Here is a 22,301-nt window from a genome sequence, read left to right as displayed (position 1 = left end):
CAAACATCACAGTGAGTGATCGAGCACAGCGGACCTGTCTCTCTCTCTCTCTCTACATTCAGAAAGTTTTATTTACAATATTAAACTAAGGGACGTGTTCTCAGTCTATATCGTGCAGCACCTACACACACACACACACACACACACACACACACACACACACACACACACACACACAACGACACCACCACGGTGCTGTGACCCTCGACCCCTGACCCTGATGCTCATATCATGTCCTCACAACGAGACTCCACGTTTTCATTCTCCACACACACTCGTTAATTCACACACACACTCGTACTCGTCATCGCTGCACCGTCCCTGAAAGAGAGATGATGATGATGTCATCGCAGCTTAATGAGTGAGATCAGGAAAAGGACGGATGGAGAATGTCCTGTTATCTGATGCCAACTGAAGAATTAGTTTATTCAGCTGTTTTAACTCTTTTCTCCAGAAAAAGACATGAATGAGATCATGAATCAATGAGGGAAAAAACAACATGATTCTACGATTAGTCGACTATGGACAAAATCTGATCAGATTCAACTATGAAAATCCTTAGTGGAGGACACGCCTAGTTATTAATAACAATAATAATAACAGAGAATCATTATTGATCAGTTATCAATGAATTCATCTTCTGCTTTTATTCTTTATTCAGATTGGAGGACTGCAGGTTGTCAGAGATCAGCTGTTCTTCTCTGGGCTCAGCTCTGAAGTCCAACCCCTCCCACCTGAGACACCTGGACCTGGGTGGAAACGACCTGCAGGATTCAGGAGTGAAGGATCTGAGTGGTTTTCTGGAGAGTCCAGACTGTAGACTGGAGACTCTGGAGTGAGTTCACTGACTGTTACTGTTGTAGATCTTAGATCTTTGATCCACAACTGAACCTGATTGATCTTCACTCAGAACTTGAATCATTGACTTTGATTGAATTGATTAATGACATTTGAAATAGTGGTTGTTGAATATTTGCAGTTGTTGTTGTGTGAGAATGATTCTTCAGTTTCAGCTCATTTCACTCAGTGGTCATGAATAATGTCTGTTCACTTCAGTTCAACCTTCACACACACTCGTATTTCTCTCAGTCAGACGACTCATGTTTTCTAGAAACTCTGGAGAAAATGTCCAGTATCAGCTCATCAACTCACTTCATCTCTATCACAACAATGTGCACAAGATCCTCACAACTCATGTTTGGACAAAGACACTGAAATTCACCTGTTGAAGAAAAAACTCTTCTTTCTGATCATCAATTAATTTATCTTCTTCTTTTATTCTTTATTCAGATTGTGGAGCTGCAGGTTGTCAGAGATCAGCTGTTCTTCTCTGGTCTCAGCTCTGAAGTCCAACCCCTCCCACCTGAGAGAACTGGAGCTGAGATTCAACTACCTGCAGGATTCAGACGGGAAGGATCTGGATGATCTAGTGAAGAGTCCAGACTGTAGACTGGAGACTGTGAGGTCAGTAGGGGGGCGGAGTCAGTCTGTGCTGCTTTCAGCACTATTGGACTAAAGTCAGTGTGAGACAACAATAGAGACAACAGTCAGCCAATTAGAGCAGAGAGAGACAACAGTCAGCCAATCAGAGCAGAGAGAGACAACAGTCAGCCAATCAGAGCAGAGAGACAACAGTCAGCCAATCAGAGCAGAGAGAGACAATCACTGATCAATCACCTCTGTCCTCTGCTTCTCTTCTCAGATGGTACACTCCTGAACCTCCTGAACTGATCTGAGAGCAGCTCCTCTGTCTCTCACAGAGTCCAGTCCACCATCCTCCCTGTGTGTTCTGGACCTGACAGAGATCATCACTGTATCTGGACTCATCTGATCCTCTACACACTCTCTGATCCTCCCTCCTCCTCCTCTTCCTCCTCCTCCTCTTCTTCTTCCTCCTCCTCCTCATCTCTCCTCTTCCTCCTCCTCCTCCTCATCTTCCTCTCTCTTCCTCCTCCTCCTCCTCATCTTCCTCCTCCTCCTCCCTCTTCCTCCTCCTCTCTCTTCCTCCTCTTCCTCCTCCTCCTCTTCTTCCTCCTGTTGTCTTCTTCATTCATTCTGATTATTCAGCTCCATCTTGTGGTGTGGTGAAGAACTGCAGCTCATTTCCACATTATTCAGTGTTTCTAAACATGATGGAGGTTCAGAACAGGTTACTATGACGACAGTTGACACATTACTGTAAGTGTCATGTTCATAAACACTGATTTTTTTTTTGTATTATGATAAATTATTTTAAATTTTATTTTTACCTTTTTTTTTTTTAAACTTCTACTTCTTGTACTTATTCTGCTTCTGCAACAAGTATATTTCACTCATGTGGGATCAATAAAAGTCTCATCATATCTTATTATGGTCTGAATAGATAGATAGATAGATAGATAGATAGATAGATAGATAGATAGATAGATAGATAGATAGATAGATAGATAGATAGATAGATAGATAGATAGATAGATAGATAGAGTTGTGTATTTCTTATTTAAACCACCAGTGGGCAGCATTTTAGTAAGAATCTCATGTGTTTCTTCACCATTGGATTAAAGTCTGAAATAAACACGATTTATTTGTTTTATCTATTGTTGCAAAGACAAAAAACCTGAATCAAATGTGCATCACACACTTTTTCTGTTGTGTTGTAAAGATAATAATTCATTAATATATTGAACTAATGAACACGGTCTAATATCAGAAACCAGGATGTTTCCTCTCTCTGGGTTCACAGCAGGACGATGACTGAAGGTAATTATTAACTAGTCAGTAGTAATTCCAGGCAAAGGCAATATCTGATCATCAGCAAGATCAGTGTTAATCAATAACTGATAATAAAGATAAAGACTGCAGGTCAGAGATCAGCTGGACTCTTCCTCTGATATCTTTTCAGAAATGTGTTTGAGGAAGAGGAGACGTTTGGTTTCTGGTCAGGCTCAGAGTTTGACCTGTGACCTCTCTGACTGTGTATCGAGGTCACAGGTCAGTGTTCGATTCATGACTCGTCAAATTATTAATCAAAACCTGCAGTTCTATAGGGATCAGTGTGCTATTACTTTTCTCTACAGAAAAAACTGCAACATAGAGAATGAATGGGAGGAGGTGAAAAAACTAACAAATGATTGGACTTTTTCAAACGTCTACTGCTCCGGCATACTTTCACCTAGAGACTCAGTTTAAGCTTTAAAATGTAGAATAGAAAAGGATGTCTTTATTGTCTTTGCAACAAGCACAAAGAAAGTGGGAGATCCATCCTCCCCTTAAAAGAGAAGTACAAAAAAAAACCCACCATTAACAAGTAGACCATATTCATGTGTTTCAGTAGATTAGTCAGTCGGCTGCGTAGACACAAGTCTCTTCTATTTCTGTATTAATTAATTTAGATGGTTATTATAATTTTTGATCAATCACTGTTCATTGTGGCCCTCTCAAAATTTCTGGGAGGGAATTTTCTAGTTGTTTACTCCCATTTTGCTTCGTGTGCACTGAGTTTATTCTCTGGAATGATGATGTGACCCACGAGCTGGTCACACATCTGTCTGACGGGCTGAAAGCTGCTCTGTTACTGAACAAGATCCTCTGTCTCTGTTTCCTGTCAGGGAGAGAGAGAGAGGCTGTAACAGAGCAGCAGATTTTAGAATAAAACACTCAGAGAATCCAAATCCTGCAAGTTGTTGGATGGTGTTGTCCAGGTGGTGAGGGGGCGGGGCTTTGTTGTGACATCACAAAGTGACAGGAAGTCCTGACGACTGGTTTTAAGGCTCAGTTTCTGAATACAGGCTGTGTGCATTTCTCTGTGGACTGAGGCTTTGATGCTTTCACAGTATTAATATAGAACCTAGAGCTGCTTTATAATCACACTACACATGGACATCTACCTTTATACTGTATGGAGCTTTAATACAAACATCTACCTTTATACTGTATGGAGCTTTAACACAATCATCTACCTTTATACTGTATGGAGCTTTAACACAAACATCTATGGAGCTTTAATAAAAAACATCTATGGAGCTTTAATAAAAAACATCTATGGAGCTTTAATACAAACATCTACCTTTACACTGTATGGAGCTTTAACACAAACATCTACCTTTATACTGTATGGAGCTTTAATACCCTAACCCTAACATTTTTTCAGGGGCAGGGCACACTTAAAAAAAAAACCTATTTACTGTTTAATGTAGTCTCTCTCTGTCTCTCTTCCACATGCTTGAGCTTTACATTATGTCCTGGGATTTTCAGCCAACTATGATTACAGAATATATTAGCCTACCCTTTACAGCAGGTAGCCCACACACACACACACGATCATGATCTGGAGTTGGTACCCGGGCGCCGCACCGTGGCTGGCCACTGCTCCTCAGGGATGGGTTAAATGCAGAGAAAGAATTTCACTGTACTAGCTATACTGTATATGTGACAAATAAAGAACCTTTACCTTTACCTTGCTGTGCTGTCTCTCTCTGTTACTCTGCTCTCTGCACTGGGCTGCCGGGCTGTTCTTTTGGGCTCTGAATAAGTGAGCATGGACAACCCGACCAGACTCGCTGGTTCGTGCCGAAAATATGACTCGGTCAGACTCGGTCGGGCCTCGAGCTTCTTCTTCTTTTTCTCTTTTTTGGCTGCTTACATACGGTAGAAAAATTTAAACACACTAACGTCAGTGTGTCACTTGCAGCACCACGTCGTACCGGGACGGCCCACAGACCCACCAGGAAAACTCCCGGTACTCCCAGTGGCCAGTCCGCCCCTGGAGTATTTCAGGAGCATGGAGCGATGAGGTGAAGAAAAAGAAAAACCATTTTACCAGATGTCTGCTGTTTCCTCCTCCTCCTTCTTTGTTGGTTCTCTGAACATGAAACTCTTGAATCGTGCTCTCTGGCTGGCTGGATTTTCCGTTCGGGCTGCCGTACAAACATGGCGGCGGAAGATGGCGACACTCTCTGAAGCAAGACTCTTCCTATATGTATAAAAGAAGAATTATAAGGTTTCGAAAACCAAACACATTTTATTTTATAGCGATTATACACTTATACTCAATATATTCATGGGTAGTATATTCAGATTTTGCCAATAAATGTGGCCAATTATTACACACCGAACCTTTAAGTTAATAAATATATTTTGTTGAAAGCAACCGCGTTGTTTGCAACATGACGAATAACAAACACGAAACTCACCGGTGCACCTTAAAATATACGGTTAAAATCTAATGAATTACAAATACTATGAACCTTCAGGACATCATTTCACTTTTATAAGCTACAGAAATACCAGCATTAACAGTAAATATTTGATATGAACACGTGTTAACCCACAGCCAGCTGCAGTACTTTACACAAAGTATTTCAGAACACATTGAATAACAGGTTCTTTTACACAGCATGTAGTCAGAAAATGTCTGCTGCTCAGCAGTATTTACTAAGATATTCTCACTCACCACTTCAAAGCCATTAACACTGTTAGGCTAACCCAATAGGATTTTAACTTTAATAAGCATTGCAGCGAGTGGATTGTATTAGCACTAGCATGGACCGACGCAGTTTACAACGGCAACAATTATCATCATGGTTAAAGGGATAGTTCACCCAAAATTCAAATTTCACTCATTATCTTCTCACCCTCATGACGACTAAGAGCTGTGAGAATTTTCAGAGTCCTCCGTTCCTTCTCTGTGTTACGGGGGGTCCGTGCAGCAGTATTTGTCCATATAATGGTTGTCAATGGACACCAACTTTCTTCGTCCAAAAAGACACACCAAAAAACATCCAAATACCTCCATAGTGCTCGTCTGTAATGTCCGTCTTGTATTGAAGCCCCGACATGAGAAATTGTTCCGAAAAAAATTAAATAAGTCTATATTTTAAGCTTGTTCGTAGCGGAAGCTCCCAGTGTCTCAGTTCACTGCTCTTCCTGTGTCAGTGCCAATCTCGCGTGATTTGCACTGACCGGCGGAAAAATTTCTCATGTCGGGGCTTCAAGACAAGAGGGACATTACAGACGAGCAGTATGGAGGTATTTGGATGTTTTTTGGTGTGTCTTTTTGGACAAAGAAAGTTGGTGTCCATTGACAACCATTATATGGACAAATACTGCTGCACGGAGCCCCCCGTAACTCAGAGAAGGAACGGAGGACTCTGAAAATTCTCACAGCTCTTAGTTGACATGAGGGTGAGTAGATAATGAGTGAAATTTGAATTTTGGGTGAACTATCCCTTTAACGGAAACATCAGTCAGCTGACTACATATTAAAACTCACCTGTCCTCACCTGACCAGCCGGTCTTCACTCAGGAAGTGGATGAAGCATTTCACTGGCTACCGTGCACCTCCACTTGACTCTGCTATTTGACCGACTTTATCATTTTTAAATGTGTGTGTTTATTTTGAGTGCTTTTATGTAAAATATGAAACTATTTATTTCAAGTGCATTTTTAAACATGAATTAATAATAATTGCTCTGGGCTACAAATGACCAGAGACAAACCTATCCCACAGTGTTAAATGTGTGTTCAGGGAAAGTTTATCCAAACTAGAAACAGGGAGCAGGATGTTAGAGCCAAAGCAGCTCGAGAACTGGTTCACACAGGCAGAACAGGACCAACAGACCCAGAGTCCAGAGACCGGCTTAGGTTTGCACTGATGTGTGCCCTCATTTGAGGAAATAAATTATCTAATTGTAACTCATAATGTGTTAATATAACTGAATTTTATCACACTTTCTTTGGAGACAAGCTTATTTATGTCTGTATGATATGGTTTGTTGACCTAGAGGTGATGGAGTTCTCTTGTTTGGACACTAGGGGGCAGAATTAGACCAGGGATTGTGGTGGGGCATGTCTGGTTGTGTCACTGTTTCTTTCCTGTGTTTGTCAGGTGATTATTGTCTCAAACCTAAAGGAATTACTCTAATGTTTTAGTTAAAACATGTTTAACATGTAGTACATTTGTGTGTGTGAATGTCTGTGTGTGTGCGTGTGACTAAGTGCGAATATTGAATGACAGGGGATGATGACTGTTGTTTATTTTATTGTATAAACCACTTTGAGCTGGGTCCATGACTTGTTTTGTTGTGAAATTGTTGTAAAAATGTTTTTTTACTTAAATTAAGTTAATTTTAATTAATTTAATGCATGAGTTCTGGAGTGTTCATTCATGGGCTGAATAGTTTATTACCAAGCTGTTGCCATTGATAAGAATTTGTTTGGGTTGATGATTGTTCACAAAAATCACTGTAATATGATGATTTATAGTGTCTGTATGTTAATTGTATTGGAATCAATGGGAACCAAAACTGTATTTGAAGATAATGAATATGTGTGTGTAAGTGAGTCATAAGAAAAATATCTACAGATCTGACAAATACAAGGCCCAGAATGTAGCCAGAGGGTGTAGTAAAAAGATGGGTGTGTAGACTTTGAGGAGACATTTTCTCCTGCTGCAAACCTAACCAGTATCAGAGTGTTGATGCAAAAAGCAGAAAAAGATAATAATCAGATTTGAAAACGACTTACCTGCATGGACCAACAGATTGTGACATGAAAGGTTCAACATGCAGGACTGTAAAGCCAAAGTCTATATTTTAAGCTTGTTCGTAGCGGAAGCTCCCAGTGTCTCAGTTCACTGCTCTTCCTGTGTCAGTGCCAATCTCGCGTGATTTGCACTGACCGGCGGAAAAATTTCTCATGTCGGGGCTTCAAGACAAGAGGGACATTACAGACGAGCAGTATGGAGGTATTTGGATGTTTTTTGGTGTGTCTTTTTGGACAAAGAAAGTTGGTGTCCATTGACAACCATTATATGGACAAATACTGCTGCACGGAGCCCCCCGTAACTCAGAGAAGGAACGGAGGACTCTGAAAATTCTCACAGCTCTTAGTTGACATGAGGGTGAGTAGATAATGAGTGAAATTTGAATTTTGGGTGAACTATCCCTTTAACGGAAACATCAGTCAGCTGACTACATATTAAAACTCACCTGTCCTCACCTGACCAGCCGGTCTTCACTCAGGAAGTGGATGAAGCATTTCACTGGCTACCGTGCACCTCCACTTGACTCTGCTATTTGACCGACTTTATCATTTTTAAATGTGTGTGTTTATTTTGAGTGCTTTTATGTAAAATATGAAACTATTTATTTCAAGTGCATTTTTAAACATGAATTAATAATAATTGCTCTGGGCTACAAATGACCAGAGACAAACCTATCCCACAGTGTTAAATGTGTGTTCAGGGAAAGTTTATCCAAACTAGAAACAGGGAGCAGGATGTTAGAGCCAAAGCAGCTCGAGAACTGGTTCACACAGGCAGAACAGGACCAACAGACCCAGAGTCCAGAGACCGGCTTAGGTTTGCACTGATGTGTGCCCTCATTTGAGGAAATAAATTATCTAATTGTAACTCATAATGTGTTAATATAACTGAATTTTATCACACTTTCTTTGGAGACAAGCTTATTTATGTCTGTATGATATGGTTTGTTGACCTAGAGGTGATGGAGTTCTCTTGTTTGGACACTAGGGGGCAGAATTAGACCAGGGATTGTGGTGGGGCATGTCTGGTTGTGTCACTGTTTCTTTCCTGTGTTTGTCAGGTGATTATTGTCTCAAACCTAAAGGAATTACTCTAATGTTTTAGTTAAAACATGTTTAACATGTAGTACATTTGTGTGTGTGAATGTCTGTGTGTGTGCGTGTGACTAAGTGCGAATATTGAATGACAGGGGATGATGACTGTTGTTTATTTTATTGTATAAACCACTTTGAGCTGGGTCCATGACTTGTTTTGTTGTGAAATTGTTGTAAAAATGTTTTTTTACTTAAATTAAGTTAATTTTAATTAATTTAATGCATGAGTTCTGGAGTGTTCATTCATGGGCTGAATAGTTTATTACCAAGCTGTTGCCATTGATAAGAATTTGTTTGGGTTGATGATTGTTCACAAAAATCACTGTAATATGATGATTTATAGTGTCTGTATGTTAATTGTATTGGAATCAATGGGAACCAAAACTGTATTTGAAGATAATGAATATGTGTGTGTAAGTGAGTCATAAGAAAAATATCTACAGATCTGACAAATACAAGGCCCAGAATGTAGCCAGAGGGTGTAGTAAAAAGATGGGTGTGTAGACTTTGAGGAGACATTTTCTCCTGCTGCAAACCTAACCAGTATCAGAGTGTTGATGCAAAAAGCAGAAAAAGATAATAATCAGATTTGAAAACGACTTACCTGCATGCACCAACAGATTGTGACATGAAAGGTTCAACATGCAGGATTGTAAAGCCAAAGTTGAACTATAGTGATGATGCAGAAGTGATGGTGAGTGGTGCCAGAAAATACAGAGTGATCTGAGTCTAGTTGTACATAAACTGTCTCAGTACTTTACTGAGCCGACAGAAGAGCAGTGGACGACTGTGAAACATGACACATGGAATATCTGAAGGGCACAAAGTGACAAAGAATTACGTCAGAGAAAGTGTGACTGTGAACAACTGGGATTACTGGGAGCGTCCAGCGATGCAGACTGGGCTGCTGATGGAACTGACAGACAGAGTAGGACCGGTTATCGTGTGAGCCTGAACAAAGACGGACCTTTGATTTCATGGAAGACTAAAAAGCAGCTAGTCTTCACTGTTGCACTGTCCAGCTGTGAGCCAGAGTGTCTGGCAGCGTCAGCCGCAACCACACAGGAGTGATGTAGCTGGTGCAACTACCTGAAGCTGCTGACAGACACCAACACTCACCTGTAGCAGACTGCAACCCACTGGCACCACTCACCTCACAGGAAACAGGAAGTTGTTGGAGACCATCTCAGGGTTTTATTCTGCACACAACAGTAGGAGCACATTAGCTGCATCTACAATGTTTTTATGTTTTATCTCATTAATTACAGTAATTTTTAACAGTTAAAACAGAATATTCACTAATCAATAAGATACAGGTGCATCTCAATGAATTAGAACATAATGGAAAAGTTTATTTGTCAGTAATTCAAATCAAAAAGCGAAGCTAACACATTATATAGCCTAGATCCATTACACAGAATGAAACATTGCATGCCTTTATTACAATTAAAAGACTAACATTTAATGAAGGCCGAAAATCCAGTCTCTAAAAAAATTGAATATAACAAAAGACCAATTTAAAAAAGCATTTTTAATACAGAAATGTTGGCCTTGTGAAAAGTGTGTCCATCTATATGCACTCAATACTTGGTTGTGTGGCGGCCTTAGACATCTGGGGGCCCGTTTCAACATTTCATATGAGGCCCTACCCTGTTAAACATAAAATTATTTGCCAGCTGCAGTATGTGCTTTAAACCCTGAAAGGACACAGTAAACGCACTATCCATGCATCCCAGGTACGCACAACACATTAAGTGTTAAAATCACTATCAGGGCAAGAAACCAGCAGGACTTAGCAGAAAAACAAGGACTGAAGTTGGTTTTCATCAAAAAGCAAAATCATTTTGTACATTTTCAGCCATGAACAGGAATCTTAACACAATCAAAAACTACAGGCTTTAACAATGTTCTGAATTTAAATTGGCAACAAAAGTAATGAGAGAGAATAATACCACATTTTAGTTGTGCTCTTGCTGTGTTTTATTTCTCTGTTAAGTTAGTTAGTTACGTACTCATAGATCGCCTGTTTGGAGGCATTTTAACCCGAGGGGGAAAAAAAGAAAAGAGGAGGAAATTGAAAGTGATTGAAAGACGTCAATCATCATGTTACGCAACTGGGCGCACGTCAGGAGGAAAGCAGGAAAAACAAAAGGAGTAATAATACTGGGAGAAGGAAAACGAGGGTCTATTGATAGTTTGCGGGTCGTTTTCAAAGGTAATTAAGCCTATGTTGTTATTGATATTTCCTGCCGTATTATTAATTAGGAGTGATTAGTCCTATACCGTCGCGGCCGCACGGTGGACGGAGCTGTTCGTTTGTGTGGTGGATGTAGGCCTGTGTGTGTGTGTGTGTGTGTGTGTGTGTGTGTGTGTGTGTGTGTTAGTTAAGGTGAAAGGTGATGAATTATTGCAGGCTACTGTCTTTTACTTGGTGGCTGGCAGCTGGGGCCCAACTAAGGCCGCCTATGGGTTGTTTGACTTGAACTACTGTAAATTGACTTTTCCATGATATTCTGATTTATTGAGATGCAGCTGTAGTTTCCAATTTCAAACTGAATGTTCACTAATCAATAAGATTTATACAGGTGCATCTCAATAAATTAGAATATCATGGAAAAGTTTATTCATGTCAGTAATTCAATTCAAAAAGTGAAGCTAACACTTTTTATAGATCCATTATTGCTTACGTTTTATGAAGACATAAAATTCAGTTTCTAAAAAAAATAATATTACAAAATATTCATTAAAAAAAAGAAAAAGCATTTTTAATACAGAAATATTGTCCTTGTGAAAAGTTAGTCCAACTATATGCACTCAATACTTGGTTGTGGTTATTTGACTTGAACTACTGTAAATGGACTTTTCCATTATATTCAGATTTATTGAGATGCAGCTGTAGTTTCCAATTTCAAACTGAATGTTCACTAATCAATCAGATATTTCTGTAGACATGAGATCGTATAGTGGCAGTTTCAGTTGGATCCACAGCAGATGAACTTTAAACACACAGAACAAAGCCACAACACAAACACATGTATGCTAATGAGATGAGATCGTTAAATCCTCGTCTCACCGTGAACAAAGAAAAACAACACACAGTCACACACACTTTAAACATGGCCGCCACCTCATCACTCAGTGTGCGTGTGATATTCATGGTAAGTAAGGACTTTAAGAGCATATTATCTACAAATAACGGAGAGAGTTTCACCGTGTGTCTCGGCTCTTCCAGCAGCAGCGACGTTTTGGCGCGTTTCTTCTTCTTCTTCTTCTTCTCGTATTCCGGCAGGCTGTACGCTTTCAAGCGTAATGCTGCCCTCCACCGGTTATAAATAAAACTACTTACTAAATCCTCCCATAGAGCCCAGTAGAGTGCAGGAACCTCATTTGGCGCGTTTCGGGGGGTGCACCGCTAATTAACGCCCCACCTGCAACAACAGCTGGAACCAGGAACCATCGTTCTCTGAACCAAACTGCTGCAGCAACAACAGTTTAGCTGGTTAACATATTTACCACTGGTCTGAATAATATGTGGAGTGGGTTTTAGTTTTAGCTGAAGTTCACATAGATAATATCAACTTAAAAACAAATTAAATCTAAATACTGACTCCGCTAGCTACACACCACCTATGGTTTATGAAGATAACCAAGGACACAGTAGCATTAGCAAAGAAGCACTTTTAATCAGAGATCATTCAAAATCATCACGGTCAATTAAAAAAAGAGAGAAAAAATAAAGCTGAGAAATGCTTTACCTGTGTAGGCTATGTCATAGAAAATAAATGTGTAAACAAGGCAATTCGTATAAAGTTTCTCTTTCTGTCAAACTGTAATAGGCACGGTTGGTTTATTAGGAATTATTAAAGTTTCTAAATGTAGAGGCTTGCTGTGCTGTGACTCCCTGAGGTGAGCTGGCTGCCTGGCTCCGCCCCAGACTGAGGTGTGGATATGAGACAGGTGAGGAGGAGGAGCAAAAGAAAGTGAAAGTATTTAGTTCAGACGCCATTTTAAGAAGAAGGAGTAAGAGCTGCAGCAGGTGAGTGTTAAACAACATTATTATTATTATTCACCGTTAAGTCTCAGTCCCTGGGAAGTGTGAAGGGAAGAAGAGTAGTTTTACAGTAGTCCGCCATTGTTGTTGTTCTTTTCGCGTGACGTCTTGCGGTGTGATTACAGAGAGCTCCGAGGCTATGACGTCATCGTTTCACTAAAGATCCGTTTATTTTTTTCTGAGGCGAAGTTTGGAGATTTACCCACACTGGGACCAGGTTTAAAAATATGTGACAGTTTTAGGACAAAATACTGATATGAGAAATAAAAACTGTTAAGATACTATAGCCTACTATAGGCCTACTTCTCTCTCTCTCTCTCTCTCTCTCTCTCTCTCTCTCTCTCTCTCTCTCTCTCTCTCTCTCTCTGTGTGTGTGTGTGTGTGTGTGTGTGTGTGTGTGTGTGTGTGTGTGTGTGTGTGTGTGTGTGTGTGTGTGTGTGTGTGTGTGTGTGTGTGTGTGTGTGAGTCAGTGTTAACAGGCAGCTAAGAGGAAAGTTAAGGGAACTGAAGTCAGACAGCTGAGCTCTGAATCCTCTGTTTATTACACTTTACGTTTTTGTGAAAACTGTGTTTGACTTTCAGAATAAAAGTTTAACACTGATCCAGAGAAGATAGAGAGTCTGAAACACAGTTTATGGTTTGTGATGACTTTTACTGGATTTGTAGCTACAAAACACTAAAAGGAACATCAGACCAGGTTCTGATCAAGAACCACAAGACACAAAACTAAACCTGTTAATGAAAACAGTTTCATTGTTTTAAACACTCATTATCTTCTCTGGAGAAGTGTTAAAGTTTTACACTCGACAAAATGAAAAAAACAACAAAATGAAGGTGAAATAAACGGAGGATTCAGAGCTCAGCTGTTTAATTTAATCTTCCCTTAAAGGTTATGGAGAATGAGCATAATACCACCCTCTATTTATCAAGATAGAAAAGTAATTCCAGCAGTTGGTTGCAAGACCGTTGTTAAGTAAAATACACTGTTGCTAGGGATGCCACTGTGATCAGAGGAGCAAAGAACTATGCAGGATATTTGCCGTAGGCTATGTTTAATTTTTACATTCAGTAAACAGCTTCAGACTAATTGTGATGGTAGATAAAATACTTGTAACTTGTTACAGGGAGAGTGGAGGCTCCTTCCACATCGTGGCTGGAAACCAAACCTGCGATCAGAGCCTCTGACCCAGTGTCACAGCTCTCATCTCGTCTATGACACAAACCGTAATCTCTTGTTTATGACAGATAAGACTAGCCTACATAAATACACACATCGTAACATCGTATATGATAATCCATCGATCCACTGATTGATCATCAAAGGCTTCATTGAAAACAAATGCACACGACCGAGAGGAGGGTTAGCAAAACAGAGGAGAAGTGACGGATACTGCTGGTCAGATGTAAACATTGTCAAACCCATCATATTTTCTTAAATTAATTAATTAATTCAGACTAAATATATTTTATAATGGAAAAGCTATACCTGTATTCTGCACCCCTCTTAACGAGCCGTGGATGTATTGTTTTTAAAGAAATATAGCTTTTAATAATTCAACCTTTAACTTTCCCCTTAACTGCTGAATCTGAAGCAAACGTCAGTGTTGTTCAGTGTTTCTGGTTTCCCTCTCAGACTGACTGAAGTCCTGAAGATGAGTGTTAATGTGGAGGAAGAGGAGGACGGACCAGAGTCTCCAGGATCCACCTGTCCATCTCTGAAGAGTGACCGGTCCAAAGATGATCCTCCAAAGTTCAGTCTTGGACCTGGACCTGGACCTTCAGACTCCCGGTAAGAGACCTGCTCCAGCCTCTTTACCAGTGTTGAGTGTGTTGAGGTCCTGCAGCTCATAGTGACTGTGAGTCAACAGGAACTGGTTCTTGTGGTTGATCAGTGTCTTCATACTAACTGCTCAGGGGTCTCATTTATAACAGTTGCGTACGCACGAAACGGGGCTGAAAGTGGCGTACGTGACTTTCCACGCCAAGGTTGTGATCTATAAAAAACAAACTTGACGGGAGAATGTGCACAGCTCTAAGCAAACTCTGACCCAGGCGTACGCATGGTTTGGAGGAAAAGGGGAATTGGCGACACAGACGGTGTGGTGGTGAACTGAAGTCAGACTCAGGAAATGATGATTGAGAAGAACGATTATGTTTTTATTATCGGCCGTCACACATTTAATTTCAACCCGTATGCGTTAGATCCATGTTGCCACGGTGATTTAATTCAACAGCGTTATGTTGCATCGGACTGGTGTTTCAGAAACATCTTCTTAGAATCTAACTTAAAATTCTAAATCAAAATTCCTTCTCTATATTTAATCACCACCATCTCTCCGTCATATTGTCCACTCGTAGAGCGCAGGAGGAGGAGAGGACGGCGCGGCTGCATGGGATAAATACATGGTGTAAATAACTATATGTTCCTATGATACTGTGAACATATGATCGAGAGTCAATTAAATCTCAAACCCTGGGAAAAAAATCCAGTAATCGTTCGCACAATTGTTACATTCTGTTTTCTTGTTATCAAGAGAAGTGTCATGTTTGATCATTCCTCAGAATGTAACTGATTCTGCTAATTATTCAAAGTTTTATCGATCAGTCTAATTACTGTAAATAATACAGCGGTGAGCCTCGTGCATAATGCTGCACCACGGCACCGCTGGAGGAGAAAGGAGGGAGAGGGAGACCATGATGAATGGTTAATAACTCGTTTCAGATTAGAACTGTTGTCATTGTTGTAAATGTGCCGAACCGGGTCCAGCATGTGAGACGGCAGCGCACCAAAACAACACCGCATGCGCTCTGAGCCGCTGACGCCGTTAACAGCTGCAGCAACACGTCACGTTGTCACTTTCACACCTGCAGCTAATTCACAACAGCGACAGAACAAGAGCACGTCAGGCTCATTGACATGCAGATCGCATTCATGTGGTGGTTTGCATTGACCATCTAGGGTTAAAACAGGGCGTGTACAGGGCGGAACGTGAAGCGGATTCAGCTGCGCACACTTGTAGGAACTCTCTGATTTATAAAGGGAAGTTTGCTTGCCAGTGTGCGTACGCAGGGTTTTATAAGTCTGAATATTTACTGGCGCACGCAAAACTTGGCTTTTGGGCGTACGTACACTTTTAGTAACGATTCCATGCACAGTTTTATAAATGAGACCCCTGGTCTCTTCATGTTTCTTCTGAACTGATCTGATGAAAGAACATCTGGACTTGTTCCTCCTCCATGTTCTTCCTGCAGCTGATCAACATGAGCTTTAAAGACGTGGCTGATTCCAGGTGGTTTGGTGAACGTTGATGAGCTGGTTTCTAACAGAGTTTACAGCAGTTTGCAGGATCATTTTACAGCCTGAATGATGAGTTTCACATGTCAGAGCTTCGCTGTAGACACTGTCTGAGCAGCAGCATCTGGATTTGTTCACAGAGATGATGTCTATTAAGTCAGGAAACAAGATTCTTCAGTGAAGGGACTAAATGCAGTAAATGGAGTCAGTGAAGGTTGAAGCCTGAGTCTGGTGATTTTCCTTTGTCCTTATTTTTCCAATAAATCAGATGCAGAGTCAGTCCAACGTGTCCCAGGCTGAGAGGACGTCCTCCTCTGAGCCACAGAGCTCCACATTAAAACACATCAGTGAACAACACTGTGTCACTGGGGGACATGACATCAACACACACTGTAGTTTATTTAGACTCTGTCCTGCTGCCCCACATACTCACTACAGCACCAAATGTGGATCAATCCGCTGCTGAAAATAATCCCTGACAGATGTTTCCTGTGTTTCCTCCTGTTGGTTTGATAGAAACTAGAGTGAGCAGCTGTTTGAGGAAATGACTGAGCCTCTTTAAACATGAACCTGTAGCTGAGATGTTGGTGAAGCTTTGAGTCTTCAGGAGGAACCAATGGGCTCAGACTGTGTGTGTAGGACTGGTGTCCAGGTAGATCCAGATGTTGAGCCAGTGGATCCAGATGCTGAGCAGTGTCAGTGTGTGATCCTCTGTAGAGGCTGATGTTAGACAGATGTTCAGCAGCTGGACACTGGACAGTTAATGACTGACTGACTCTCCACTGTTGTCTATGATGCTGTTGTGTTGCTTCCATTCTTCACTACAGTGTGTGGTGCTGGACACTGACGTCACTGGAGACTTCCCACAATGCATCTGTGATCAGAGAACTGATCAGTGATCAATGTGATGGGAATAAAAAACATGTTTGTGTTTGCAGACTGAGAGCAGAGTCTCCAGGATCCATCTGTCTGTCCATGAAGAGTGACCTGTCCAAAGAATTGCCTTGGTGGTTTGGACCTGGACCTGGACCTGGACCTCCAGAGTCACGGTAAGAGACGGTTTCTACTGTAAACTGAGCTGAAGATGATTCAGTCAGTCAGCTACAGTAACAGCTGTGTAGTTGGTTTGCAGCACCATCTGCTGCAGTGAGAACGTGAGGCTGAAGGAGAGGAGATTAAAAAAGGATGCGTTATGTAACCCATGTAGAACCCTCTCTCTGCCGGTACTCTGCGATGTGTTGTGCGACAATAAACCAGGAAACGGGCTGGTGGTCTCTGACAATTCTTTACTCGGTCTGTCACAAAATAAACATAAACAGAAGAGACTTGAGCGGCGTACATGAGGAGGTTGTCGACACTTCTGCAGACATGTTCCAGTCAGACTCTGACCAGAACGCGTAGGCGCAGAACCTCAAAACTCCCCATCATAGCCCCTCCCCTACGTACACACACACAGAGCTCCCCAAAACAGACAGGCAGAGGAGAAAAACCTTAACAGTGTGAAAAATAAAATAATAACTGAATATTTTGGTGAAATTATATTAAAGTAAATATCCAACTGTTACAGTTAGCTTGTCGCTACGGTAACGGTAACAGGTGACTGTTACTGTATATTAGTGTGTCCCAAATCGCACACTTCTGCACACACTTAATATTTTGAGTACATAAGTGGGTTTACACTGAGCAATGTGCGAAAATGTAGTGCATTATGCGCACTCAAACAGCCAGAAAATTGAGTGTGGTCACTAAATGTGTGTTTCTGTTTGATGTGTATGGGTGGGTGATGTAATGTATGTATTTATGTATCTTGAGGTTGTGTGTTTCGTACGGGGAGGTGAAAACAAGTTTCCTTGTAAAGGACAAATAAAGCTGAATCTGAATGTGGATAGCTGGACACTTTCCACCCTCAACGGCTGCCATCCTAGTTACATAGTGGAAGCACGTCACTACTTTTCAAATGGCAGCGGTTGATTTGAGCAGCGAGGGAGCTGACACCGGCGTAAATGTCTTAAAAAAACACTCAAAACAACACAACAACAGTGAACAGAGGGACAGAGAGGAGACACAGTGTCTCCATGTTGGAGGAGACACTTTAATGATCCACACGTCTGAGCCTTTAAACTGAAGTCACAGTAGAGATTACACAGATACACAGAGACTTTTATTTTGAAAAGTCAGGGACTAGACAGGAGTGATCAGTGTTTCCTGTCTGTGACTGAGCTTCTCCACAACATGTAGTGAAGCTCAGGTGGAGCTGCTGAAGCTTCTGTTGTCAGCTTCAGTCTCCTCACACTGGACCAGAGCTCCAACACAGGTTCATTAGAGCCACACAGCAGCGTCTGGATGAGGAGCTCATTAGTTAAAGAGCTGATAGGACTCAGTCCAGAACCAACATCAAACACATGATCAGTGTCTGAAAGAGGAAAACACCACCAACAGCTTCTCAGTCATTTCACACATTTGGAGTAAAAACCAGACGAGACGACGCAGAACTGAAGAGACTCAAACTAACAGGGAGTTTGTTTTAGAGTCCAGATTTAAGGTCAACAGAGACAGAAACCAGACCAGTTCAGGACCAGGTCTTCATTCAGCTCGTCTCTCTTCACTCGTCTTCCTCTACTTTCTCTCTCTCTGCTCCTCTGCTTCCTGAAGCTCCGCCCCTTGAGGTGGTTAACCAATCAGAGGTCAGATGTGGAGCTGTGACATGTTGTTGATCCAGAAATGTCTTGACAGGAGGAAGAGGAGTGGTGTCTCTGACGTCCTGAAGGATCATGGAAAAAGACCCAGAACCAGAGGTGAGCTGCAGACAGCCAATCAGAGCAGCTGTGGACAAAGTGAGACTGAACATCTGTCTGCTGATGTGGTCATTAGTGAAACCAGGACCTGTTGTTTTCTCCAGAGTCTTTGTTCCATCACACAGCACTGACATTTAAGATGATGATTCAAACCTTCTCTTTGTTGTCTGTAGTTTTTCTGTAGCTGATGAAAATAATCTGATCAGATTGTCAGACTCTCTGTCTTCAGTCTGACTCTGTCTCTTCTCTCTCAGCAGATCGTGGTCTGCAGGAGGTTTTAGATCAACATAAGATCAGTCTGAGGAGCAGATGTGAACGAGTGACTGAAGGAACTGAGAGAACAGGAAGTGGAACAGGAAGTGGAACCCTCCTCAACAGGATCTACACTGAGCTCTACATCACAGAGGGACAGAGTGAAGAGGTTAATACCCAACATGAGGTGAGACAGCTGGAGACAACGTCCAAGAAGAAGATCCTCCATGACACTACAATCAAGTGCAACAACATCTTTAAAGACTTACCTGTCCAACAGAGAGAGGACGTCTCTACGGTCTCACCTGTCCAACAGAAAGAGGATGTCTCTACGGTCTCACCTGTCCATCAGAGAGAGGACGTCTCTACGGTCTCACCTGTCCAACAGAGAGAGGACGTCTCTACGGTCTCACCTGTCCAACAGAGAGAGGACGTCTCTACGGTCTCACCTGTCCAACAGAGAGAGGACGTCTCTACGGTCTCACCTGTCCAACAGAGAGAGGACGTCTCTACGGTCTCACCTGTCCAACAGAGAGAGGACGTCTCTATAGTCTCACCTGTCCAACAGAGAGAGGACGTCTCTACGGTCTCACCTGCCCAACAGAAACCCATCAGAGTGGTTCTGACCAACGGCGTCGCTGGCGTTGGAAAAACCTTCTCGGTGCAGAAGTTCACTCTGGACTGGGCCGAGGGCTTGGAGAACCAAGATGTCAGTCTGCTGGTTCTGCTTTCGTTCAGGGAGCTGAACCTGATCAGAGATCAGCGGTTGAGTCTTCTCAGGCTGCTCCATGTTTTCCATCCAACATTACAGAAGGTCACAGCAGAGCAGCTGGCTGTCTGTAAACTTCTCTTCATCTTTGACGGCCTGGATGAAAGCCGACTGTCACTGGACTTCAACAACAGGGAGGTTGTGTCTGATGTCACACAGACGTCATCAGTCAACGTGCTGCTGACAAACCTCATCCAGGGGAATCTGCTTCCCTCGGCTCTGGTCTGGATCACCTCCAGACCTGCAGCAGCCAATCAGATCCCTCCTACATGTGTCGACAGGGTAACAGAGGTCCGAGGCTTCACTGACGCCCAGATGGAGGAGTACTTCAGGAGGAGGTCCAGTGATGAAGATCTGTTCAGAAGAATCATCTCACACATCAAGACGTCCAGGACCCTCCACATCATGTGTCAAGTCCCAGTCTTCTGCTGGATCAGTGCTACAGTTCTGGAGCACATGTTGACCACAGACCAGAGAGGAGAGCTGCCCAAGACCACGACGGACCTGTTCTCACACTTCCTGCTGGTCCAGACAAAGAGGAAGAAGAACAAGTACGGTGAAGGACATGAGACGAGTCCACAGGAGCTGACGGAGGCCGACAGGGAAGTTCTTCTGAAGCTGGGGAGGCTGGCGTTTGAACAGCTGGAGGAAGGAAACATCATGTTCTACCAAGAAGACCTGGAGCAGTGTGGTCTGGATGTCACAGAGGCCTTGGTGAACTCAGGACTCTGTACTGAGATCTTCAAAAGAGAGAGTGTGATCTTCCAGAAAACAGTCTACTGCTTTGTTCATCTGAGTGTTCAGGAGTTTCTGGCTGCAGTCTACATGTTCCACTGTTTCACTAACAGGAACACACAGGTCCTGGAGAAGTTCCTGGGAGAAGACTACGAAGAGACAGAGACGAAACCAAAACAGAAGTCTTTGTCTGAGAAGATTCTGAATTTTTTTGGACTTAATGCAAGAGGTCCTTCACCTCTGGATGACTCCCTGCACTCCCTCGGAGAACAACATGATGCTTTAACCCTGGATGACTTCCTGCAGAGAGCCATGCAGAAATCCCTCGGCAGTAGAAACGGTCACCTGGACCTGTTTGTTCGCTTCCTTCATGGCCTCTCTCTGGAGTCCAACCAGAGGCTGTTAGGAGGTCTGCTGGGTCAGAGAAAGAACAGACCAGAAACCATCCAGAGAACCATCAACAACCTCAAGAAGATGAAGAGTGATGAAATCTCTCCTGACAGAAGCATCAACATCTTCCACTGTCTGACGGAGATGGAGGACCATTCAGTTCATCAGGAGATCCAACAGTTCCTGGAGTCAGAGAACAGATCAGAGAAGGAACTCTCTGAGATCCAGTGTTCAGCTCTGGCCTACATGCTGCAGATGTCAGAGCAGGTTCTGGATGAGTTGGACCTGGAGAAGTACAAGACATCATATCAGGGACGACGGAGACTGATCCCAGCTGTGAGGAACTGCAGGAAGGCTGAGTGAGTCCAGACATGATCAATAACACACACACACACACACACACACACACACACACACACACACACACACACACACACACACACACACACACACACACACACACACACACACACACACACACACACACACACACACAGTCTCAGTTTGACGTTTCTCCAGTTTCAGGTCAGTTGTGTTTTTGCTCCAGATGTTTTAACACTGTGAGTTTTAAACATGCAGATGTTTCAGTTTGAGCTTCAACCTGAAGATTAAAGTCCAACAAAGACGAACATGAACAATGTGCAGGTCTGACAGAGTGATGAGGGTTAGGGCTGGGTATTGATCACTGATCACCTGAATCCATCTGATCTCTGATTCACTTTGATTCCTGATTCAACATCATGATTGTGTTTTAGATTTCAGTCCCAACTCCAGTTTGACTTGGACATGAATGAGACGCTCAGAGAACTGATGCTGTAAATTGTTGCATTATTAAAACCATGAATGTTGACATGATGAATGGAGCCAAAGCCGTTCCATTAATGCACTTTCTATTGATACTTATCAGTAGGGTGACGTCACGATGCGTTCCACCTGGCCGCCGCCATGCTGGGTACCGAACACTGAGTTAACCTCTATTCAGCTCAGTGCAGCCACATCCTCTCTGACCAGAAGACTGCTGCCTGATGTAGTTTGGATATGGATATTTCTCATTTTGATGGCCTTGCCTTGAAAGCACACACCATTTCTGCTGAGACGAGCTTTGACAGCGCGGTGCGCCGGTCTCTCTCTCGTTAAAAGTTAATCTAGCTCACCCAGCGGACCTCTCTCTCTCTCTCTCTCTCTCGCTCTCACTGTCTCTCCTCCAAATACACAAAAAGCCAAATCAAATCAGAAATGCGTAGCCCACTTATTTTTAACTCACAGACATTTATTTTCATAAAGTAATACAATATCTCGACATTTTGCCATTGTTAACATTGAGACAACAGGCTGCAGGAATGGAAGAAGAATTCGGCAAATCATCTTATCACGCAAAAAGTCACAACAAACAGGTTT

At 42.3% G+C, this 22,301-nt stretch overlaps 1 protein-coding gene across 1 annotated transcript in view; it reads left to right on the top strand.

Annotated features, from left to right (window-relative positions):
- LOC310989792 (protein NLRC3-like) overlaps positions 1-22,301 on the top strand; it is a gene marked incomplete at both ends in the record, with an annotated part of 103,873 nt that overhangs the window by 71,201 nt on the left and 10,371 nt on the right. The window contains 2 exons of the mRNA XM_083976941.1: positions 19,012-19,280; positions 19,614-21,262. Coding sequence (XP_083833067.1) covers positions 19,012-19,280; positions 19,614-21,262 — 1,918 coding nt within the window. The remainder of the gene's footprint in view (positions 1-19,011; positions 19,281-19,613; positions 21,263-22,301) is intronic.

The sequence above is a fragment of the Trachurus trachurus genome (assembly GCF_905171665.1).
Source record: "Trachurus trachurus genome assembly, chromosome: 8".
NCBI lineage: Eukaryota > Metazoa > Chordata > Actinopteri > Carangiformes > Carangidae > Trachurus > Trachurus trachurus.
This window is presented reverse-complemented; position numbering and strand designations above follow the sequence as displayed.